The sequence below is a fragment of the Acanthopagrus latus genome, chromosome 1 (assembly GCF_904848185.1).
Source record: "Acanthopagrus latus isolate v.2019 chromosome 1, fAcaLat1.1, whole genome shotgun sequence".
NCBI lineage: Eukaryota > Metazoa > Chordata > Actinopteri > Spariformes > Sparidae > Acanthopagrus > Acanthopagrus latus.
In genome coordinates this window covers 30,096,992-30,116,372 of record NC_051039.1, presented here as the reverse complement: position 1 = coordinate 30,116,372, position 19,381 = coordinate 30,096,992, and the positions used below count along the sequence as shown (strand labels likewise).

General features: G+C 40.5%; 1 protein-coding gene across 1 annotated transcript in view; it reads right to left on the bottom strand.

The window, feature by feature from the left end:
- neurl1aa (neuralized E3 ubiquitin protein ligase 1Aa) overlaps positions 1-19,381 on the bottom strand; it is a 78,750-nt gene extending 59,369 nt beyond the window's left edge. Inside the window, exon 1 of the mRNA XM_037114595.1 lies at positions 18,963-19,381. Within this exon, the coding sequence (XP_036970490.1) occupies positions 18,963-19,044 (82 nt within the window). The 5' untranslated portion in view covers positions 19,045-19,381. The remainder of the gene's footprint in view (positions 1-18,962) is intronic.

Genomic DNA, 19,381 nt, shown 5'->3' with positions numbered 1-19,381 from the left:
TTAGAAAAAAAGTTGCCTGCTGCCAGAACAGAGTTGAAGTCAACAAAAGGGCTGCTGTGAGAGAGCTCCAAAGAGACTACAACTGCAGAGTACCACTCATTTCAGTTATATGAAAGCAGTCATTCCAGGTATGTCTCAGGACCCCTGTCAAGCTCCGGTTAGGTTTAGGCACAAAAAACAACATGGTTAAGTTTAGGAAAAGAACAGGTTGGTGTTAAATTAAGTACCTCTAAAGAAAGAACACTGCGGTTTTGGTTTAATTGTTAACTCATTTTATCTGCCTTATGAGTTATTTTCTTATTAGAATGAGTGTTAAATAGTTCTATATTCCAACAGTTATTACTGTTATGGAGTGTTTGGTCAATAATCTATGTCCCTCCTCTAGGGGTGGGCAGATCAATCCAAAAATATTGATACTACCAATACAACATACTTCTTTGGTAGATCGATTCAAGCGTCAGTTGGGTCAATATAAAGGGATCAGTTCCAGTTTCACTTTTTTTACATTGTGCACATTTATTTATCTTCGACAAGTAGACCTGTCTCAGAATGTTCCGCTGCATGGCCACGTACGCAATTCGTGCGTTGTGCACATGCAGCTCGCCCCAGCACAAACCCTGACCCCTGGTTTCATCCAACATGCAGTGATGGCTGAACACAAGAAGAAAGGCATTTGGAGCTATTTCACAGCTGTAAATGAAACCTGTGATGTGTGTAGGACAGCTGTTGTCTACTGTGGCAACACCATACCCTTACTGTGGCACATAAAAGCATGAGAAGAACACAGAGCAGCAGCAGAAAAGAAAGAGGGAGGAGAGAAATGGCTCATCAGCACTCAGACCCAGACACTGAGACAGAGTTCACTAGCAGTCTTTTCAGAGAGGCAGGGAATATCCAAGGAGACAGTAAAATAAATGTTTTGGTCAAACTGATTAAATATAGCTTACTATATTCAGACATCCAAGTAATATATTGAACCCTTTGGAAATTATTATCTAGATGCACTATCACTTTACATAACAAAATGCATTTTTTGTTATTGGCCAAAACTGTTTCGAGTTTTCATAATTAAAAAATATCAGTATTGCCCACCCTATCTCTCCTCCCCCTGCTCCTGCAGTTAGAAAAACACTGGCAATGGTGGAACAGGAAAAGCTACCGATTCCAGCACCCCCTCAATGGCTTATACTACCAAACAGGCCAAGCAATGAAAAACACTTGACACAAAGAAAGGAGTTGTACAAGTATGGTGATGTGGAGGGGAGCGAGAGGATCGATAACTGCAAAATGGACAGGAAGTTAGGTAGAGCAATGACAACGCGTTGTTAGCTTCATAGGCAGATAACTGTCATCATCATGGTTACAATAATAGAAGAAGAATCCCCCCCAGAAATAAACATTTGTTTTTGATATGTGCCTGAGCTGCTTGTAGATGGTTGCTCATCATCTGTATCTTGCTCTTGGCCACCTGCTCCTCCTTGTACGTATCTCAGCATGGACTCTGCATTAATTTAGAAATACGAAGAAAAAGGATCAGCATAGAAAGAGACAAAATATTCAAGCAAAGAATGTCATACCAAAAACAATTAGAAACATTTAAAACTGAAAGCATGCAGCCAAGGAGCTCCCCCCCCTTTATTACTTATTCATCAACTATTTGATAAATCTGATCTAATCTAATATAAAAGCACAATAGAATGAGTTGCAATATTGCACATAATTCAACAATGTTTGCTTTATATCATTCATAATTCACATTTTATATTTATATCTTAACTACAGGAATAAGAGCAAAATGATACACCTCACGCAAGACTACATTTCTGAATATTAAACATTATCTAGCCATTTAACTGAATGCAACTTAAATATGGTTACGAGAGCATTATGTCTACTACAAAACGTTTTCCTATTTCTCTGTCAGATGTCGTCCATGCCTTTGCATCCTGACGTAACTGCAATCAAAACGCCAGTAAAGTTTATCATGTAGCTTCTGTCACATTCAGCTGTAACTAAGCTAGCTGTAGCGGTAACACTACAAGTCTGAGTTCTTCACATTATCAAGAGCCATTTTCTGTCCCACTGCACCTCCCACACCTCACCTAATTTGTGTGAGAGACTGTAGCCTACATTCTGCTGAATTCTACTGTATGACAATCCAGAGGTGGTCATGGGTTTATTATGCAAATGCCAAAATATGCTAGGTAAACTGTGCTAAATGCCTGGCTAAAGACTATTAATTGCACATGGTAATAAATGGTCTGCAGCACTGACTGCAAACTGCTACTGAGAAAGTTTTGACCACCGTCACATCAAAATAAACCATAAACCACTGCTCAATATCTAAAGTAAAGTAACAGCTAGTTGGCGTCAGTTACTTGTAAAATGCAGAAATAATGTTTAACAGTCAAATCTCATGTTAGCTTGCACCTAAGTTACCACATATTTGAGTTTGCTAACATTAGCAATAACGTCAGCTAGTTGGAGGTGTATGCTGGGCTAACCATCACATTAGCAGCACATTTCCTGCATTTAAGGATGATTAAACATGGACTTACCTGCAGTGATGCGCAGGCATCATCTCACAGTTTCCTCTTCTTTCTTTTCTCTGCTCCTGACTCCTGCTGTCTTTCAGGGCCATTTCCAAAAAAGTTGACATCTTGCTGTCAAACTTGGTCAGTTGCAATCCAACAGACCACTGAGATAGGGAGGGGCACCCACAGGGAGCTGGGAAGTTCAGTGTGTGTGTGTGTGTGTGTGTGTGTGTGTTTTAGGGAGGGCACCATCGTTACTTTCTTGAGCAATTAAATATATCTCTTGTTATGCCTTTTTTGTGATATACATGCCTAAAATGTGCCCAATATTTATATACTGAGATAATTTCAACATTATAATTATTATGACCATGATGATTTTTCATAATGATATTTTTGGTGCCCCGTCAGCACCTAGTGCCCTACGCACAGCGTGTGATGCGAATGGTCGGAGCGGAGGTGCTGGTCTTTAATATCATGATAAGGATGTTCTACCATTCTTTGGTAGCCAGTGCTATCTTCTTTGGTGGCAGTGCAAACTGTGGAGCATCATGGACAATAACACTCATCCTCACCCCAGGAGCGCCTTCAGAGAAATTCTGATGTGATATCGTACATACATAGCTAAGGGTAACTTTGCAAATGATACTGTATTTATATGCAACACAGAGGAACAATTTGCTTAAATAAATAAGAATAGCTGTAGATCTATCTTATCAGCCAACATTGACTGTTGGCGTGAAATGAGAAACATACAGCAGATACCCATGCAGTGACTTTGCCTCTCTATAATGTCACTGAGATGAAGTTAATGCATATTCGAGGATGTTCAGGAACAAGCTACATAAATGTTAACAAAAGGTATTTGCACAAGGGTGTAGGTAACTTGGTGGGGACAAAGCCAGACAACCCCCACCACCACCACCACCACCATGCGCCGTGGCCAGTGGGGGGGGGGCAATATACATTGTGAAGCAGTGTAATGACACTAATAGACAAGGAGGCTGTGTAATAATGATCTGAATGTTACTTAAGTCATATTGCATTATATTACATTATAGTGAAAACCACTGCATTAAACTTTGCATTATACATAGATTAACAACAAAACACAAGCATGTAGACTGCTCACATATTAGCACTATGCTGGTTTTAGTGCATTGAGGAGCATAACTTGGTGTTCACAAAATCAATCCACCAGGCTACAATAAAAAAAGGCTGCTCAAATATCTCAAAATAGAAAGTTATTTGCTCAAAACAAAACCTATAATTCAGGATCAATAAATCTGAACTACTACTGACAATCCCAATGTACAGTAACAAATTACCTGCCTGCTCCTTATATCTATATAATATTTCATTGATCTACCACAGAGTGCCTTAGTCTTTTTTTTTCTTTTTTTCCCCCCTATTTTTTGGACATAAATCCCAATATACTCTCCTATACACTGCTATCACACCTTCAATCCAAATAGCCCAACATCTACTGCCTTGGTCTTATATAAAAGAGCCAAGCAAATGGTGACGCCTCTCATTAACATCCATGAACTGCTGGCATATTTGTTTAATGTCAACATTATCTAACTTCTCTTGGTGGACATGGCACATAGCAGCATGGTTCAACCTCATCTGTGCCATTGTGGTTCTGAGCAGGGGTGTCGCGAGGAGTGCAAAACATCCGGGGCTTTAGCTACAGTTACCTTGAGAAAATAATCTGATTACTGATTACTCCTTTAAAATGTACAGCCAGCACAGAGTGTACAACAAACCTTAATATTCTCATCTTTAGCTGACACAGACTCAAAATAATGACTGTATTTCCAGCTAGAAAACGTATATATATATATATATATATATATATATATATATATATATATATATATATATATATATATATATATATATATATATATGAAAATGACAAAAATAGTAGTAACACACTTTAATCTGATTACTGGTTTGGAAATATTAATGCTGAAAATTGGGCTGTTAAAGATGCAACTTTAACATAGTTTGAGAAGGAAAGAAAGGCCAATCATTGGGGTCCTCATCATCATATTCTATTTACAAATAAAGCTAATTTTCCCTCACTATAGGCCTACTGAGTAGTGTTTTACATTTATGATATTATAGCCTGAAATAAGACCTGTGCTGTGTGCATAGGCTATTAGAGCAGGTAGAACATTCCCTATTACAATTTCGACACTTTATTGTCTATCTGCATTAGGCCTACAGTAGGCTTTGTAGGGTATTTAGAGAAAAAAAAACATTGTCATTGACTACGCACCCAGACTACACCCACAACCACAATTCTGATTTGACCACAGTGGGCAAAATTAGAAATTAAAATTAGAATAATTAATACATGCACCTACTGGGTGTCAAGGTGACCATATAGAGGTTGAATTCACAGCTGGACTGCTGAATCTGTGCAAGTAAGCTATCCCTGCTCCTCCTCAGGGGCTGGGGGAGATAATGTCTCACTCTCCATGTCTTCTTGCTCTGGCTGTGACTTTATTTTCCCAAAGAACCTCCGTATATCCAGATTAACTAATTAATAACTAAACGCCCCGCGACCCTGCAGAGGATTAAGCGGCGTACATAGAATATGTACAGATGATGGATGGATGGATGGATAACTAAACGCTGCAGTGATACTAAACAGTAGGCTAATAGACGGGCTTTGGTAATATCAGTGAAGCATGAGGGGGAAAGAATAACACTGATGTTGAATCTGCAACAAATCAATCTGACTCTGCCCATATATGGGCATATGCCATGAGGAAAGTCACGCCAGCTTCTGCGCAATTTGCGTTAGTGACAATGTTGCATTTGTGGCTGCTGGCTGTTCGATGAGCAACCACATAAAAACCTCTTGGGCTATTTCCATCAATAAGCAATTGTATTTGATTTTTTTTTTTTTTTTTTTTTTAAGGCACAGAGATGCGGGGCTATTACAAAAACATCCGAGGCAATAGCCCCGAATGCCCAGGTGTAACGACACACCTGGTTCTGAGCCATGTTTTTAGTCTACTTCGCTCCATCTCTGATGAATCGACAGGGATGATTAACAAAAGCCTCAGAAGGATTTCGACTTGATCAAATAGGCCCCTAACCTCGACCTTTTCGAAGAAGATCACTAGTGTTCACTAGGCCTACTTTTAATATTACAACTAGCTAACACTTTTACCACCATGTCCTTATTAAATTTCCCCTGCTGCTGTGACCCTGCCACTCCACCGCTGTCTGATAAAGGTTAAAGGTGACAGAAGAAACTAGTGTGAGAATACAGCTGGAAAGCTCAGGTGACTTACACTTTGTTTGGTGAAATAGCTTCTAATGTCTTCCACCTTTCTTTTCTTGCCCGTCATCCTCAGTCATGTGTTGCATGAGAGCAGTGTCGACCTCTTCTCGTCAACACTTTTAAAGCCTGCAAGTGAAACAACTTGGACAGCCAGTCAAAAAACAGACCTGTATCAAAGACTATTTGGGAGCCGGTGCCTAGGTGGTAACCCTTTGTGTGCTGCATGAGGCACATTGTTTTTCCTTCAACCTTAATTTTGGTGTAGACATTTCAGCCATCGTTGGAGACTGGTATGTATGTACCAATGGTACATATGTACCATGAATAATTCTACGCCTATGTATTTGCACTACGAAAACTGAATCAAAGTAATTGGATAGAATAATCATTATTTAAAGAACACAGACATTAGCATGTTCAGCAGGTAGCATGTTAGGTAGCTAGTGAACATAGTGGAGCATTAGCATCTTAAGAACCAGATTCGTCTTCATTCATCCTTTTTTCAAAAACACAACTCCAAATGAATTGTAATGTTGATCTCTGTTTGCTGGATGTGAGAATTCTTAACTAGCTAGGTCCACTTCAGCTTCACCCTTGCGCAATTTCTTTGCCCATTTTTGATTAGCCAGGAGTTAGGAGCAGTCAGTTACTGCCAAGATGGCGACAGCTGTAAGACCAACAATGGGCTTCATTGTGGCCCTTGAAAACCTTTGGGTGATGTCTCTGTGGCTCTGTACACTATTTTTCTTTACAGTCAGTGCCATTGATGCATATTACTATTTAGAGATTAAATTAAAGAGCACAAAATACAATCAATCAATGAAAATTCCTGAAAAAATGCTAACCTTAAGTCCTAGACAGCGGCTAAAATTGCTATTGTTGTAAAAGTGCAATAACTTTTTAACCACTAATCCTAAGTGTGCTTTCAAAACCCATATAAAGCAGAGTTTTTCAGCTCCCACGTCTTGTTTGGGTGTTCCATAGTGAAGGCGAGTTCAGCACCACATTCTGCAGCATTGATTCATCGAGTAGACCAATATTGTTTCTCGCTTTGGGCCAATTGGTAACAGTTATAGCCAAACTACTTTTGTTGTTCATGTTCAGTGAATTGTCTAGAAGGTAAATATATAAAATAAAAGTCTACACCTTTACCCTGATAAAAACTTAGGATAATATTATAATAAATGGCTCTAACTACCTTAGGAATGGTCACATGTCGACAAAAATTACAATGCAAGTCTAAAACATCCAAGAAAAAAAGGGTTAGCCTCACTTCCTGAGGCTGTGAATTTGCAGTAAAATACATTTTCTTTTGTAAAGTCTCAAACATGGAGTTTTCTATATTCAAACCCCCCAAATTAGAATTTTAAAATCACTGAAGCCCACTATATCCTTTTAAACATCTTTGTAGTGTCTTGTATGATATCACGTTTTGACCCCCCCCCTTCTCTTAGCAGGCAGGACCGGCTAAGTAAGCCAGGCCACTCATCAAATTGCAACCATAATGTAAGCGACAGGGATGTGGATTATGATGTCACTGCTGACTTGGCTCTTAATCACCCTGGGACTAAAAAGAGGATATTTGGAGGGACTTCTCTTTCCCAACAGAAAGCATGGAAAAGTCCCATACGACACAGCTTGTGTCCAGTGGAAAGCCCGTTAAGGGGGATTTTGGCCACTAGTGAAAGTGCAGGTGATTTATAGCTGGGCTGTAGCCTGTTTTTCAAGCAGGGAATACCGTTGGTGGCTCCTACTCCTGACTTCCTCTTTCTCTCTCACTCATACACAGTCATACACAATCTCTCTCACACTCACTCTTATCCAAGCACTCCACTGTAAAGCTCTTGTAAATGTCCCATGGCCACACTACTGGTGACAGATGGTAAAGGCAGGATGAAAACTCCCCAAATAAATATGTAATCCCTTCCTCACATGGGCCGTAGCACAACGCAGAGATTATCCCATCAGAAACACGACTGAGACTCCACAGAGAAGCAGGCTGGAGGGGAGATCCCTCTTTGTGTGTGCGCATGTGTGTGTATAATGATTTTAAAGTGTTGCCTGTGTGTCTGAACGGCAGCCACATGCTTTGGTTGGAATATAGTCAGAAAATCATACAAGTACGTAATTACCATGTTACCATAATTGGAGTAAGGCGCTTCACTGTGTCAACGTGCAAGACTGAGTCACAAACCAATAACTAAAAACTAAGCCTAATTTCAGTGATTCAGCCACCAAAATATGTAATAATCTGTCATGCTTCTGTGTCTTATGTTTTGTTATTATGCCCTGGTGTCTCTTCTTCTCAGTTCTCCTCTGTGTTTCTCCCTCTGTGTTTCCCTTTGTTACCTCACCTGTCCTTTTCCCTCCTCACGCTCCTCACCTGTTCCTGATCCCCTCGTTAGTGTGTCAGTATTTAGTCTTTGTTCTCCCTGCACTCCTTGTCAGTTTGTGCTGAGATGTACTCTGTGATTCCGTCTGCCTCTGCCCTGCTCGCTGCCAGGTTCTCTAGTGTCTCCTCCTGTGTTTTCCCCTTTGGTATGGTTGGATTTGATTTCTTATCTCTTCATTTGATTTGAACTTTGCATTTGCAAGATGTTTTGCTACTTTGTTTTGATCCTTGACTCATTTTTGTCTTTTCTAATTCTCCTGTTTATTTAAATTTCAGCTTTTGTAAATTAAAGCTCTCCTTTTGTCCCCCCCCCCGCCTCCCATATGTGTCTATGTTTGGGTCCACATTTAGTTTTCCCCTTTAAAGCTTGATGATCATCATGTGAATAAGTCCACTTTATTACAACCTGGGTCAAACATTCCTATTTTTGCCCATCATTCCCATCGGTTATGCTATTTGTAATAATCGTTGACAGAGTGGAACTCAAAACCATGACAGCAAGAGTCAAAGTGGCAGGGAAAGTTCAGTTTTACTTGTCAGTTCAGGCAATGGTCAAAACCGGGGAAAATCAGGCATACAGGCAAACAAATCCGACAAGGGGCAGGCCGGGGGTCAAAGTCCAAAAACAGGCAGGCTGGTCCAGAACAGGTAGATCAGCCAGGACAGAATATGGAACGCTGGAGAGCTTGACAAAAACACACAAGACAATCTAGAAAAGGACCGGTGCATATACTGAGGAGCAGGGGAGTATGGGGTGGGGCAGGCCAGGTGAATCAAACCAGAAGGTGATGCAGAGCAGGAGGGACTCTGAAATGACAGAGAGTTAGTAAGGCATGGAAATGAAACCAGGTGACAACAAACTAAGAGTTAGTGGGACTCATGACAATATTATACTTACCAAATACCATATTAGCCCAAATATAAGATGTCCTTGATTATTAAAGGGGCAACATGTATAATAAGGCCAGAATTGTAGTTTAAGATGTTTTTTTAGATAAGTCTCTCCCCCCCTCCCCCCCCTTTTTTTTTTTTTTTTTTACTGAATAGATTAATACACCCACACACCCTCTGAATTCAAGTTCCTCTCTTTTACTGAACTAAGACCAGCTGAATTACCTTTTTCACTCATGGTAAGACGTATGACAAAGCCCACCATAATCTTCACTTCGTCCACAATTACTTCTGGTGTGGACAAAATAAAAGCTCAGTTCCAGAGTAAGATGAGAGTATTCTGACTATATACACGGTTGATCTCGGAGGCTGTGTTCAGCCCTAGTCTGGTGCCCAGCCATGGGGCTTAGCCTGGTTGAGCTGAGCCCTGCTGCTTTTGGTGACTGCCTTCAGCAGTTAGTCACCTCAGCAAAAGAAGAACTATAGCAAACAGTGTGCTGAACAGTAGTTAGTGGTTATGCTGCCCTAGATTTTTGGAGCTACCTCTGTAGCAATCTGGCCATTTCTGACAAATTACACTTTTATAGGTCAGCTCCTTTTTCAACACCTATTTTTTTGAAAAGCATATTTGAATAGCATATTCTTTTTAATATTAAAAACCTCTCTCTGAGATATTCACAGTGTCCTCACCTATCTACACTGGACTCTTTCTCTTTGTTTAGACTCTTTTTGCTGGATTTTGGTCTAACAATGAGGACATTTACCCACGATTAACTAAGCTTGAAATGTAGCCAATTAAAAGCCACGCTTAGCTGAAACCTTTCAGCAAGTAATAGCCTACTGTGTGTTTTTCTGAAGAAACTATGACCCTATGCAGTGATCCACAACAAAATCCATTGCTCCCTCTCATAGAATGAACAAATACCTTAGTAAATGTAATTTAATTGCATCTGCACACACTGGAAACTGCTCATATGCAGATGATATGTAGATTTTCACAAATGCATTTTCTGTTTTAAAATAATCACATCATAATCAAATGTTGCTCTTCTGCAGTTTGAAACAACATGTAGAATTATGTTTAAATAAAGTGTTATTTACCCTTTTAAATAAAAAAATAATCACCTTCCTGTCATCATGTTGCCAATGTTATCATGCAACCAAAGTAAGGCATCAGTCAACATCCTGACTGACTCCTAATTTTGCCAACATCCACTTCCACATTTCTGACTTCCATTCAAACTTCTTCTCTGTTTTAACTGTGCAATCAAAACTGTGTGCTTGATATCTCCTGCAGTAGCGTGCTCATTGTGGGGAAGCCCTGCGAGTCGATTACCGAGTGCAGTCGAGTTCCTTAGCTCAAGGATGAACATGTATGATTATTACTAAATGGAAATGCAATTAAAGCTCATATGTGTCTTGCCTACCAGTTCATAACAGTTATGTTCAAGAGCGGACATGGAAAAGAACGGAACTGAGCATTTCTAACTGCACAACGGTAATCTGCTTGCAGGGCTTCCCCACAGCGAGCACGCTGCTGCAGGAGAGTGGTGAGCTGTGTTCTCATTTCAATAGAAATCCGGCTAAGCTAGCAGACATTTGATGTCTAGATCTATGTGCTGGGACCCTATTTGTACTGTTGCTGAAGTCTGGTGCTATTCTGAGCATTACTTGTGGCTATGAGTGGCTTTTTGATGGCAGTTTCTTGGTTGGAGGCATAGACTGCAGTGTATTGTTATCGTGCTGTCTTTTCTGAGGTTGCTAAAACTACATAAGCTAGCAGCTGGAAAACTCGATCTCTTGGGGGGTTCTTACTTGGTGTCATGTTGTGTTAGACCATAGATTAAATTTACACCCGAATATCCCTTTAACATATTTGCGATATATTCATTTAAAATGGGTTACTATCACAGCATTGGGTTTATTCCTCATTTGAGCTGTCCTCAAGATGCCAAAAACTGTTTTTTAAAGGTTTATGACAAAATGTTGTGGTTTTAGTTACAATCGTTTCCTCTCATACAATTAGCTGTCGGCTGTAGTCTCGACAAAGGTGATGAGAGATGACACAAGAACCAGCCTTTGTTGCCACCAGTTCTTTGATTGGTTTGGTGTGTTTGGGCCCTAAGGAGAACATTATCTATCCCTGACCTTAATCAAGTCTGAGTGCCCTTAACTTGACAAAAAGGGTAATCACGCTTGAACTGCTATGAGCCGATTAAAAAAATGAATGAAACGCACAAGATTATATCATCAGTGTTGCAAATTAAACCTTTGGGGTTCAAGATAGCCCCAAGGTAGCTGCCCATATTGGTTGTTTGTCAAACCTTTCTTGGGCAAAACCTTAAATATGTGAGGATCAACAAATTGATTTGTATCATAGCTTCAAAAGCAAATCAAAAAAAAAAAAAAAACTAAGTTCAATTTTATTTAGAAATTGTCTCCAAAGAAGACAAAGAGTCAGATGTTCATGGACTCATTCCCACAGAACATCATCATCAAACTTTGAAAATCATGACACTGATCTCTGTATCTTTGTATTCATCACAATCCTTGAAAAACATTCATGAAATGACATGCAGTGGTTTTACACCATTCTAAAAACTTCTATGAATCCTTGACCTAAATGTAACATATCGTATCTTACAGTTTTTATGAGCTTCCTGTAATTCACAGAACTCAGTGTGCATGTACAAAAGGCACTGAGTACACAAGACAAGCTGCTTGTCCTCACATCACCATGAAGTGCCATTAAACTCACAACTGTCACTGTGCGTAAAAGCTCAGGTTAACAGTTACAAGGGGCCATAGTGCCATAATTCTGTCTCGGTTATTGAAGTGGAAAGGCAGGGAAAGAAGTATAAAAATCACCAGAGTAACAAAAGCACCTATAGAGCCAATTCATAAATACATTTTTCACTAGGTCACTGTTTTAGGTATACAAATGCATAATTTTATCAGATTAATCAATTTTTTCTGACAATACACAACATGGATACACTGTAATATAACAGATCGTTGTATTTCCGAGAGCAAAACGATGTATCCTTGTCACAGTGGCACTCTTAAGCAATTTTGAAAAGCATTAATAACAATCTTGTGATAGCTCCGTGCCTTTCCATTGTCTTATATAAGTATGACACATTGTCTAACCTGCTGAGCTCATCTAGCACAGGAAACTGTCTGGGTAACAATAAAATGCAGGCAGTCTTTTTTTTTTTTTTTTAGACAAATGTTTACAAAGTGTGAATGCTGCATTACAGTGCCCGAGGTGCTCCAATCCTCAGGAGTAGCAATGTGCCTGTATCACCTCTCTGTATTTGTGTTTCTTATTTAGGCAGGTGTTAAGGATGTTGCAAAAACACTGCAGGCAGGCAGCTGTACTGGGGTCACATTGCATAAGTGAGGTCAGCTGTCACATACAGAAACATAGAGGGGTCACTGCTACAGCAAGAAGAGGAGAGCATGGTGGAAATGCTTTCTGAGTTTCTCCTCAGTTATATTATTAGTGTGTTTTGTGCTGCACTTGGCAGTGCTTGAATTATGGTCTGCAGTTCTCTAATTACTAAACAAATACAGTGCAATTCTGTTTAAATACCCCTCCCCAAATAATAAGTACACTTAGTTCTGATTGGGCGTTGTCCACAGTTCATATGACTAACAACTTCCTATTACAACTAAACTCTGAAGACCATTACTTTCAGCAGACATCAATGTTTTCACTTTCCTTAAGGAATCTCAGCAACAACAAAAGAGAGTTTTACTTATGTAGCTTATGTACCAGAGATGGACTACCATATTTCATGAGCATTAGGGTGCAGCAGAGCTAGCTGAAAACACCACACTAACTTTTAAAAGTTGTACTGAAGGTCAGTAGGTTAAGGTGAGGTTAGGACTGAGTAGATTAGCTTAGTAACATTACACCAATCACTAACAGGCACGCTGTTATAAACCGAGTTAACAGTTACATCACAAAACAGAACAGTTGAACACATTTTTTTCTTCTTCTCATTCTTCCTTCTCTCTCCTCACTCTTTGGCATGTTCTGTAATCGTATCTTTACCTTTCCTTCTCTATTTCCTGAACTCTTCTTCCTATCAGGTCCTCCTCCTCTCCTTCCCCCTCGCCCTGTCTGGCCTTAAAAAAAACATTTGTGGATTCACTTGACACTTGCCTGAATTTTCCAACACAGTTTTCTATAGAACTAGCACAGGCAAGTAGTTAGTAGAAGAAGTGGAGTGAATTGAAGCTGCAATAGTGAGCTGCTCCCACTGTTGGTCCAAAACAAGCACAACATAAGTGAGACAGTGGTATGTCTCCGCTGCTTGACCTCTCTTGCAACATAAAAATCTTACAGTTAAATACAGGGACATATCCTGGGGCAGGCCACCAACAGGATTGTCCCCAGATAAGGGGGGCACCTTGTAGCCCCAACATATACTATACATATACACCAGCTGTGATGCCAGTCAACAAATTCATATTCTGACCCATGACTACTCACTCAGTCTTCATGTTTATTTGAACCGCACATTTTTTCATGACCGCATCGGCTTGACAAAATGTGTCCACAGACAGACAGACAGACAGACATATAGACACCTGACACATTACTCAAAACTGCTTTTGTGACAGTTCCTGCTACAATAGGTGTGTCCAGGCACACAGATGTGGGTCAGGGGTGTAAAGTTGGGGTCACTTTCAACTCCTTTGCCTGAACCACACCGATCTTTGAACTCAGCCTTATTTTGACTTAAAGTGAAACTCTCGCCAAAATGCAACATAGGCTTTTTTTTTTGTAAATGTTTATGAGTCAAACCTTTGTGTAAAAGCACAATTACAATGAAAGAGGCACTTTTAAGATTGACCATATTTTCATTTTCAGCTCAAACGCTATTTTTAAAACACTAAGAAGGCTCGACACAACATGAAACTTTGCTCGTAGTATCACCAGTGTCTCTACACATCGCTCAGCTGAACCACATACACTCTACCCAGACGTGTTGATCCCCGAGTACGTCTGGGCTGCCATGACGACGGCTAGAGGAAGAAGCTACCGCTAATTTGAGTTGTTCAAAAACTTTCCTTTTAGTAAACTCTGTGTACACAAACAATGTTCTCAATGCTCGTGTTCATGTGTAGAGACCCTGGTGATGCTACGAGCAAAGTTTCATGTTGTGCCGAGCCTTCTTAGTGTTGTAAAAATAGCCATTTTGATGCTAGTGTGAAAGTGCCCCATGCACTCCCATTGAAAATTAGTTTGAGCCAAAAACTGAAATACGGTGCCTCTTTCATCTTAATTATGCTTTTACACGAAGTTTTGACTCATATACATTCACAAAAAAAAGCCTAGGTTGCATTTTGGTGAGAGTTTTGCTTCAACTACACATCTGTTAAATTTTGTGACTGAATCATGGATGGTCGCAATGGTAAAGCACTCACAAAAATATGTCAAAAGACGGATAGACATATAGAAAGACATACAAACTCCTGGCAAAGTCCTCAAAACTGATACAATAGGTGTCTCGAGACTCACGATGTGAAACAATACCAGCCATTGCTGACGCAGATGGTTAAAAATAAAATAGAGTTCACATCAGCCCTGTCACTATAGTAACTGAGGTATATGTGGAAACGGGGAGTCGTGATAAGCAGAACAGGTTGAAAACAGCAACTGAGTGAGGCTTTGTCACCCACATTTTACAGACAGGAAGTTGTGTCAGTTCGCTGGTACATCTGAAATCACAAGTTTTGTTTGGGCGGTTATTCCAAGATGGCAGGTCTAAGGACAGACAGGGCTGTATGCTGTAAGGATGCAAAGCTCTTTAATGCAATTTGATGATACGATTTGTGATTTTGCACTATATAAACACAATTGACTCTATCTTTGGTTCAGTAATGAAGAAATGACCTCCATTGCACACTAAAATATGCTGTGCAGTGTGTGAACTTGTCAAGTGTGTGTGGGGTAACAGTATGCCCTTGTGGTGCCCTCGTAGTAGTATCATGTAGGGGAATGAACAGAGCTGGAGTCAGTTGGCTCTAATGAAAAGGTGATGATGTACAGCTCCGGCAGCCTGTTTAACTCCTCACTCCGGTATCTGTCTAAATGGGCTGTGTCACAACTCAATGAAGCAAACCGTGGCGGCATATAAAACACTTTCCACAAACTCATTGTCTGCCCTGTCATAGGAGCTGTGAGATAATCAGGATGAAAAGCAACTGAACACATTTGACCTCCAAGTGTTGCAACTGCCAGTCACAAGCATTCAAAGTGGATAGTTTACTCGCCCTCTCTCTCAATGTTAAAACGCCACTGAGGAAGTGCAAACTAACTCATTTTCCTCGTTGAATACATGTTTAAAGATTAGCTATATGCTATTCATAGAACCTATGTTACGAAAAAGACTGGCTTTGCGTTCACAGTTTGCAGGTATTAAAGGTTTGATTGACTTTATTCAGGCAGGACTTTGTCATGTGAGGTGGGGTTCATCCCTCAAAGATAGAGAAATGTCCTGGAAATAAACTGCTGTTGACCCAGGAGGAATTACTTTACATCTTGTTCCGTGATGCTTTTGCATTTCCTATGTCTACCTCTGTCTTTGTCTGGCATTTTATTGTGTTCCCAGGGAGATTCACACATTATCAGACTACATGTCAGTAGTGTGTGTCAGGTTTTCTTGTCTCCTTGCATGCACCTCGTGTGAGGACAGAGCAGCTTGTACTTCCTAACATCATGTTTGTGCCAGAAGCTGCCTCTCCACACTGTGTTCATATGAGTTTGGTGATGCAGCATCCCTGGGGATGGCTCTGGTCTAAATACTGTCCCAATATCTCCCTGTCACAGCTGACCAGCTGTGCTCGGTGGCATTTAAAGCATCATAGATTAGCATAATGGCTCATACATGAATATGTCACTGAAGAGGGAACAAAATAGCTATTCAAAAACTATAGCAACAAAATCATTGTTTTCACATCAGCCAAACTTGTTACCATATGCAACACTATTGCTGGCCAAAAATGAACCCTGTTTTTTATTCTTTATACTATTTCTGTCACTTTTCCTTAGCAACCAAGTCACTATTCACTATGAATGTGTTTGAGGAGATCCATTCTTTCTCACTCCTCTTTATGACATTATTGGATGTTATATTTTAGCAAGAATGTGATGTAATGCCCTGATTTTTTGTGTGTGAGAAATGCATGGACAAATCCTGTCATTTCAGAAGCTGAAACAAAAGTAGGTTTTGTAATTTTTCACTATTTTGGCAGCTAAACAATTAATTCTTATCCAAAATACACAATTTAATTGACCTTTAATTGGAATTACCTACTTCTAATGTGAGCTGTACTGTATCCAAGAATTAATTCATTTATCTTTTCCCATTACAACAGCAGACAAGAAGACATTAAAGACAAATGAAAGAGCTGCCTATATTACAAATATTACACAGCATTTCATAGCCTTTTGTGGTAATGTAAGAAATGAGATGAAGATTGCTCTGACAAAGTATGAAAAGTCACCACTGCAAAGCTGAGTCAGCAGATCTCAGGGAAGGCCATTAATCCTGCTGAAAACAAATGAAAGTCTGTACTAAAGAAGTGAGTGTGTCTTTGAGATGTAAGTTGGAAGTGTGTGTGCGTGTGTGTGTGTGTGTGTGTGTGTGTGTGTTGGTAGGGAATATAAACCGCATATGTGACTGAGTGCATTCATCGTGTCCTAAGCTGAGCTTCGATCTGCAGATATCTCTGTTCCATATCCAGCCAATCACTGTGTGCTGTCTGAACCCCGGCCTAATAAACTGGGATGCAGAGCAGCACAAGCACATCCCTGTCCTTTCATTACTGAACGGCTGTCAGTGACGTTGTCTGGCTCTCATCCCAATCAGCCATCATCTCGTGCTGATAACGCACACTGGAAACCATCACCATGGGAACTGTTGCACATGTTATATGTGGTTGTCAAGGAAACCTGGCTGAATAATGGTCCCTCTTCTCTCATGCATCGCCTTGCATCTCTTCGTCTGACTCACTTGTTCTACGCTGTATTACTGAGATGTGAAAATAGCTGTGTGCTCTGAACAGGGTGATGGAGATAGAGACAGAGGACGTGAAAGAGCCAACTTGTGTACTATATCATACATGGATGTATTATCCATGATTATAGCAATGACAACTCCTTTTCAAAGTGTGTTTGTTTGTGCTATACATGATTGAAATACACATGTAACTCAGTCCAGAGGCTCCTGGCGAGTGCTTTACAGTGGTGATGTGAGAATAATAAGTTTTGCTGTACAAAGAAATTTCATTTTTTAACTTTTGATTCAACAAATTCATGAAGAAAACTTAATGATGATTAGTAATAAGGTTGGCATCTCACACCTTGGAAACACTCACACTCAACACGCTTCCTCTATGTTTGCCTAATAAAAGCTTTTAAATATATGTGTAAGAATAACAGACAAGAGGATTCTAGCTGAGTGCTGGAAACCTCATCAGTCTATTGGGTAATTGTTGAACAGATACTACTGGAACTTTCTTACACAGCAAACACTGGACCATACTATTGGGGACATCTTCAAAGCTCATTCTCAACCTTGGAAACAGTAGCTGCTAAACCAGCCTCACCTCTGTGTCCTATTCTGGTACTAATGCATCACTTTTATACAAGAGTTGTTATTTTGGTACTTAGACTTTCATCAGGTTGTTTTATACGACAGTGGGGGAGGCTGTCTTAGGCAGGGTTGTGGACTCACATGGCCCAATTAGGCCACAAAGCAGACAGACATACCTCAAAATGCCATCAAACACACCTGGACCAACAAATCTATGCAAAAAAATCATTCAGTGACATAGATTTGTCTATTCTGCTTTCTATTTAGGTGAGCTTAGGTGAGTTCAAGGATTGTTCCACTGCATTTTGCATGCTCACTCACTGACAGGACTTACTGGGACACTAATTAGACTGGAGCCATCGTTAACATTGTTGGTCACACCTATGCAATTCCTGCTTTAACAAGTCAACATGTCTGCTGTAAAAAGGATCTATAGCCAGTCATATCAAGGGGAATCAAGACTTATCTAACCGTGCTCAGCTACACTTACTCTCACTGGCTGGTTCATCCAACACCTTGACTCTGCACTGTATGAGGAATTATGAGCGGGAGGCTTGTATTCCAACCCACTTGTTACTCTTTTCATTGACATTTTATTAATACACTTTATTTGTAGCTCGTGCACCAGAACTGACCTCAGGCATGTTTGTCTTTAACTGCCATGGTTTCAAACCTGCCGGAGGCATCTGTGTACCACCTGAAGCAGAGGGCTGTATGGTAATAATAGCACATCTATCACATCTATCTATCTATCTATCTATCTATCTATCTATCTATCTATCTATCTATCTATCTATCTATCTATCTATCTATCTATCTATCTATCTATCTATCTATCTATCTATCTATCTATCTATCCATCCATCCATCCATCCATCCATCCATCCATCCATCCAAGTAAGTATTTAGGCTGACACACACTGTTATCTAGCCACCAATTTCCCTAACTATTAACCTCCTTTTGACAAGCTGTCACTGACTGCAGATCAGATCACACCTAGTCTACATGCCCCCACCAGCATCCTCCACCGAGCAGGTGGCAGGCCCACCTCCTGCAGCCGGAGACAGGAGCTGTTCTTCAGCACCTGCACACAGCGCATACAGGGGCAGCGTGACCCCAACACGTCTTCATGTTGAGCCTCTGCACCCAGTGAGTTCACTACTGCTCTACACTCATTCTTAAATCATAGGAGCGTCTTGAAGTTTGTGGTGCGTTTGTGATTACTGACCTTTGTGAGAGTTTCGCAGTCTGTGAAACCCCTGCTGTTGCCCTCTCTGCAGCATCGATAGACCGGATACATTATTGCCCATGGCAAGGTGATGACCGGTATTCACCGCGGCTTTGACGGAAGTCTGTTTATCCGACTGATGTCTGCTGTCTGTCCCCTACTGATACACCTCCCTCCTCCTCTTCCTCCTGCTCCGAAGAGTGATCCACACTTTCCTCTTCAGTCGCAGACACGAGTGAGTGTGTGTAGTTGTTTTAATGAAGTCCTCTACTCATCGCCGGATGACCACAGCGGAAGAGGCAGCCGGCAGCACACAGGTGTGTGCACTCACACTAACGCTGCTGAGTCCTGGATGGAGCTTTTGGCTTTTCATCAGCGGAATTTGACGAGCGAATAATCCTCTTCAGAGAGCTCGTACT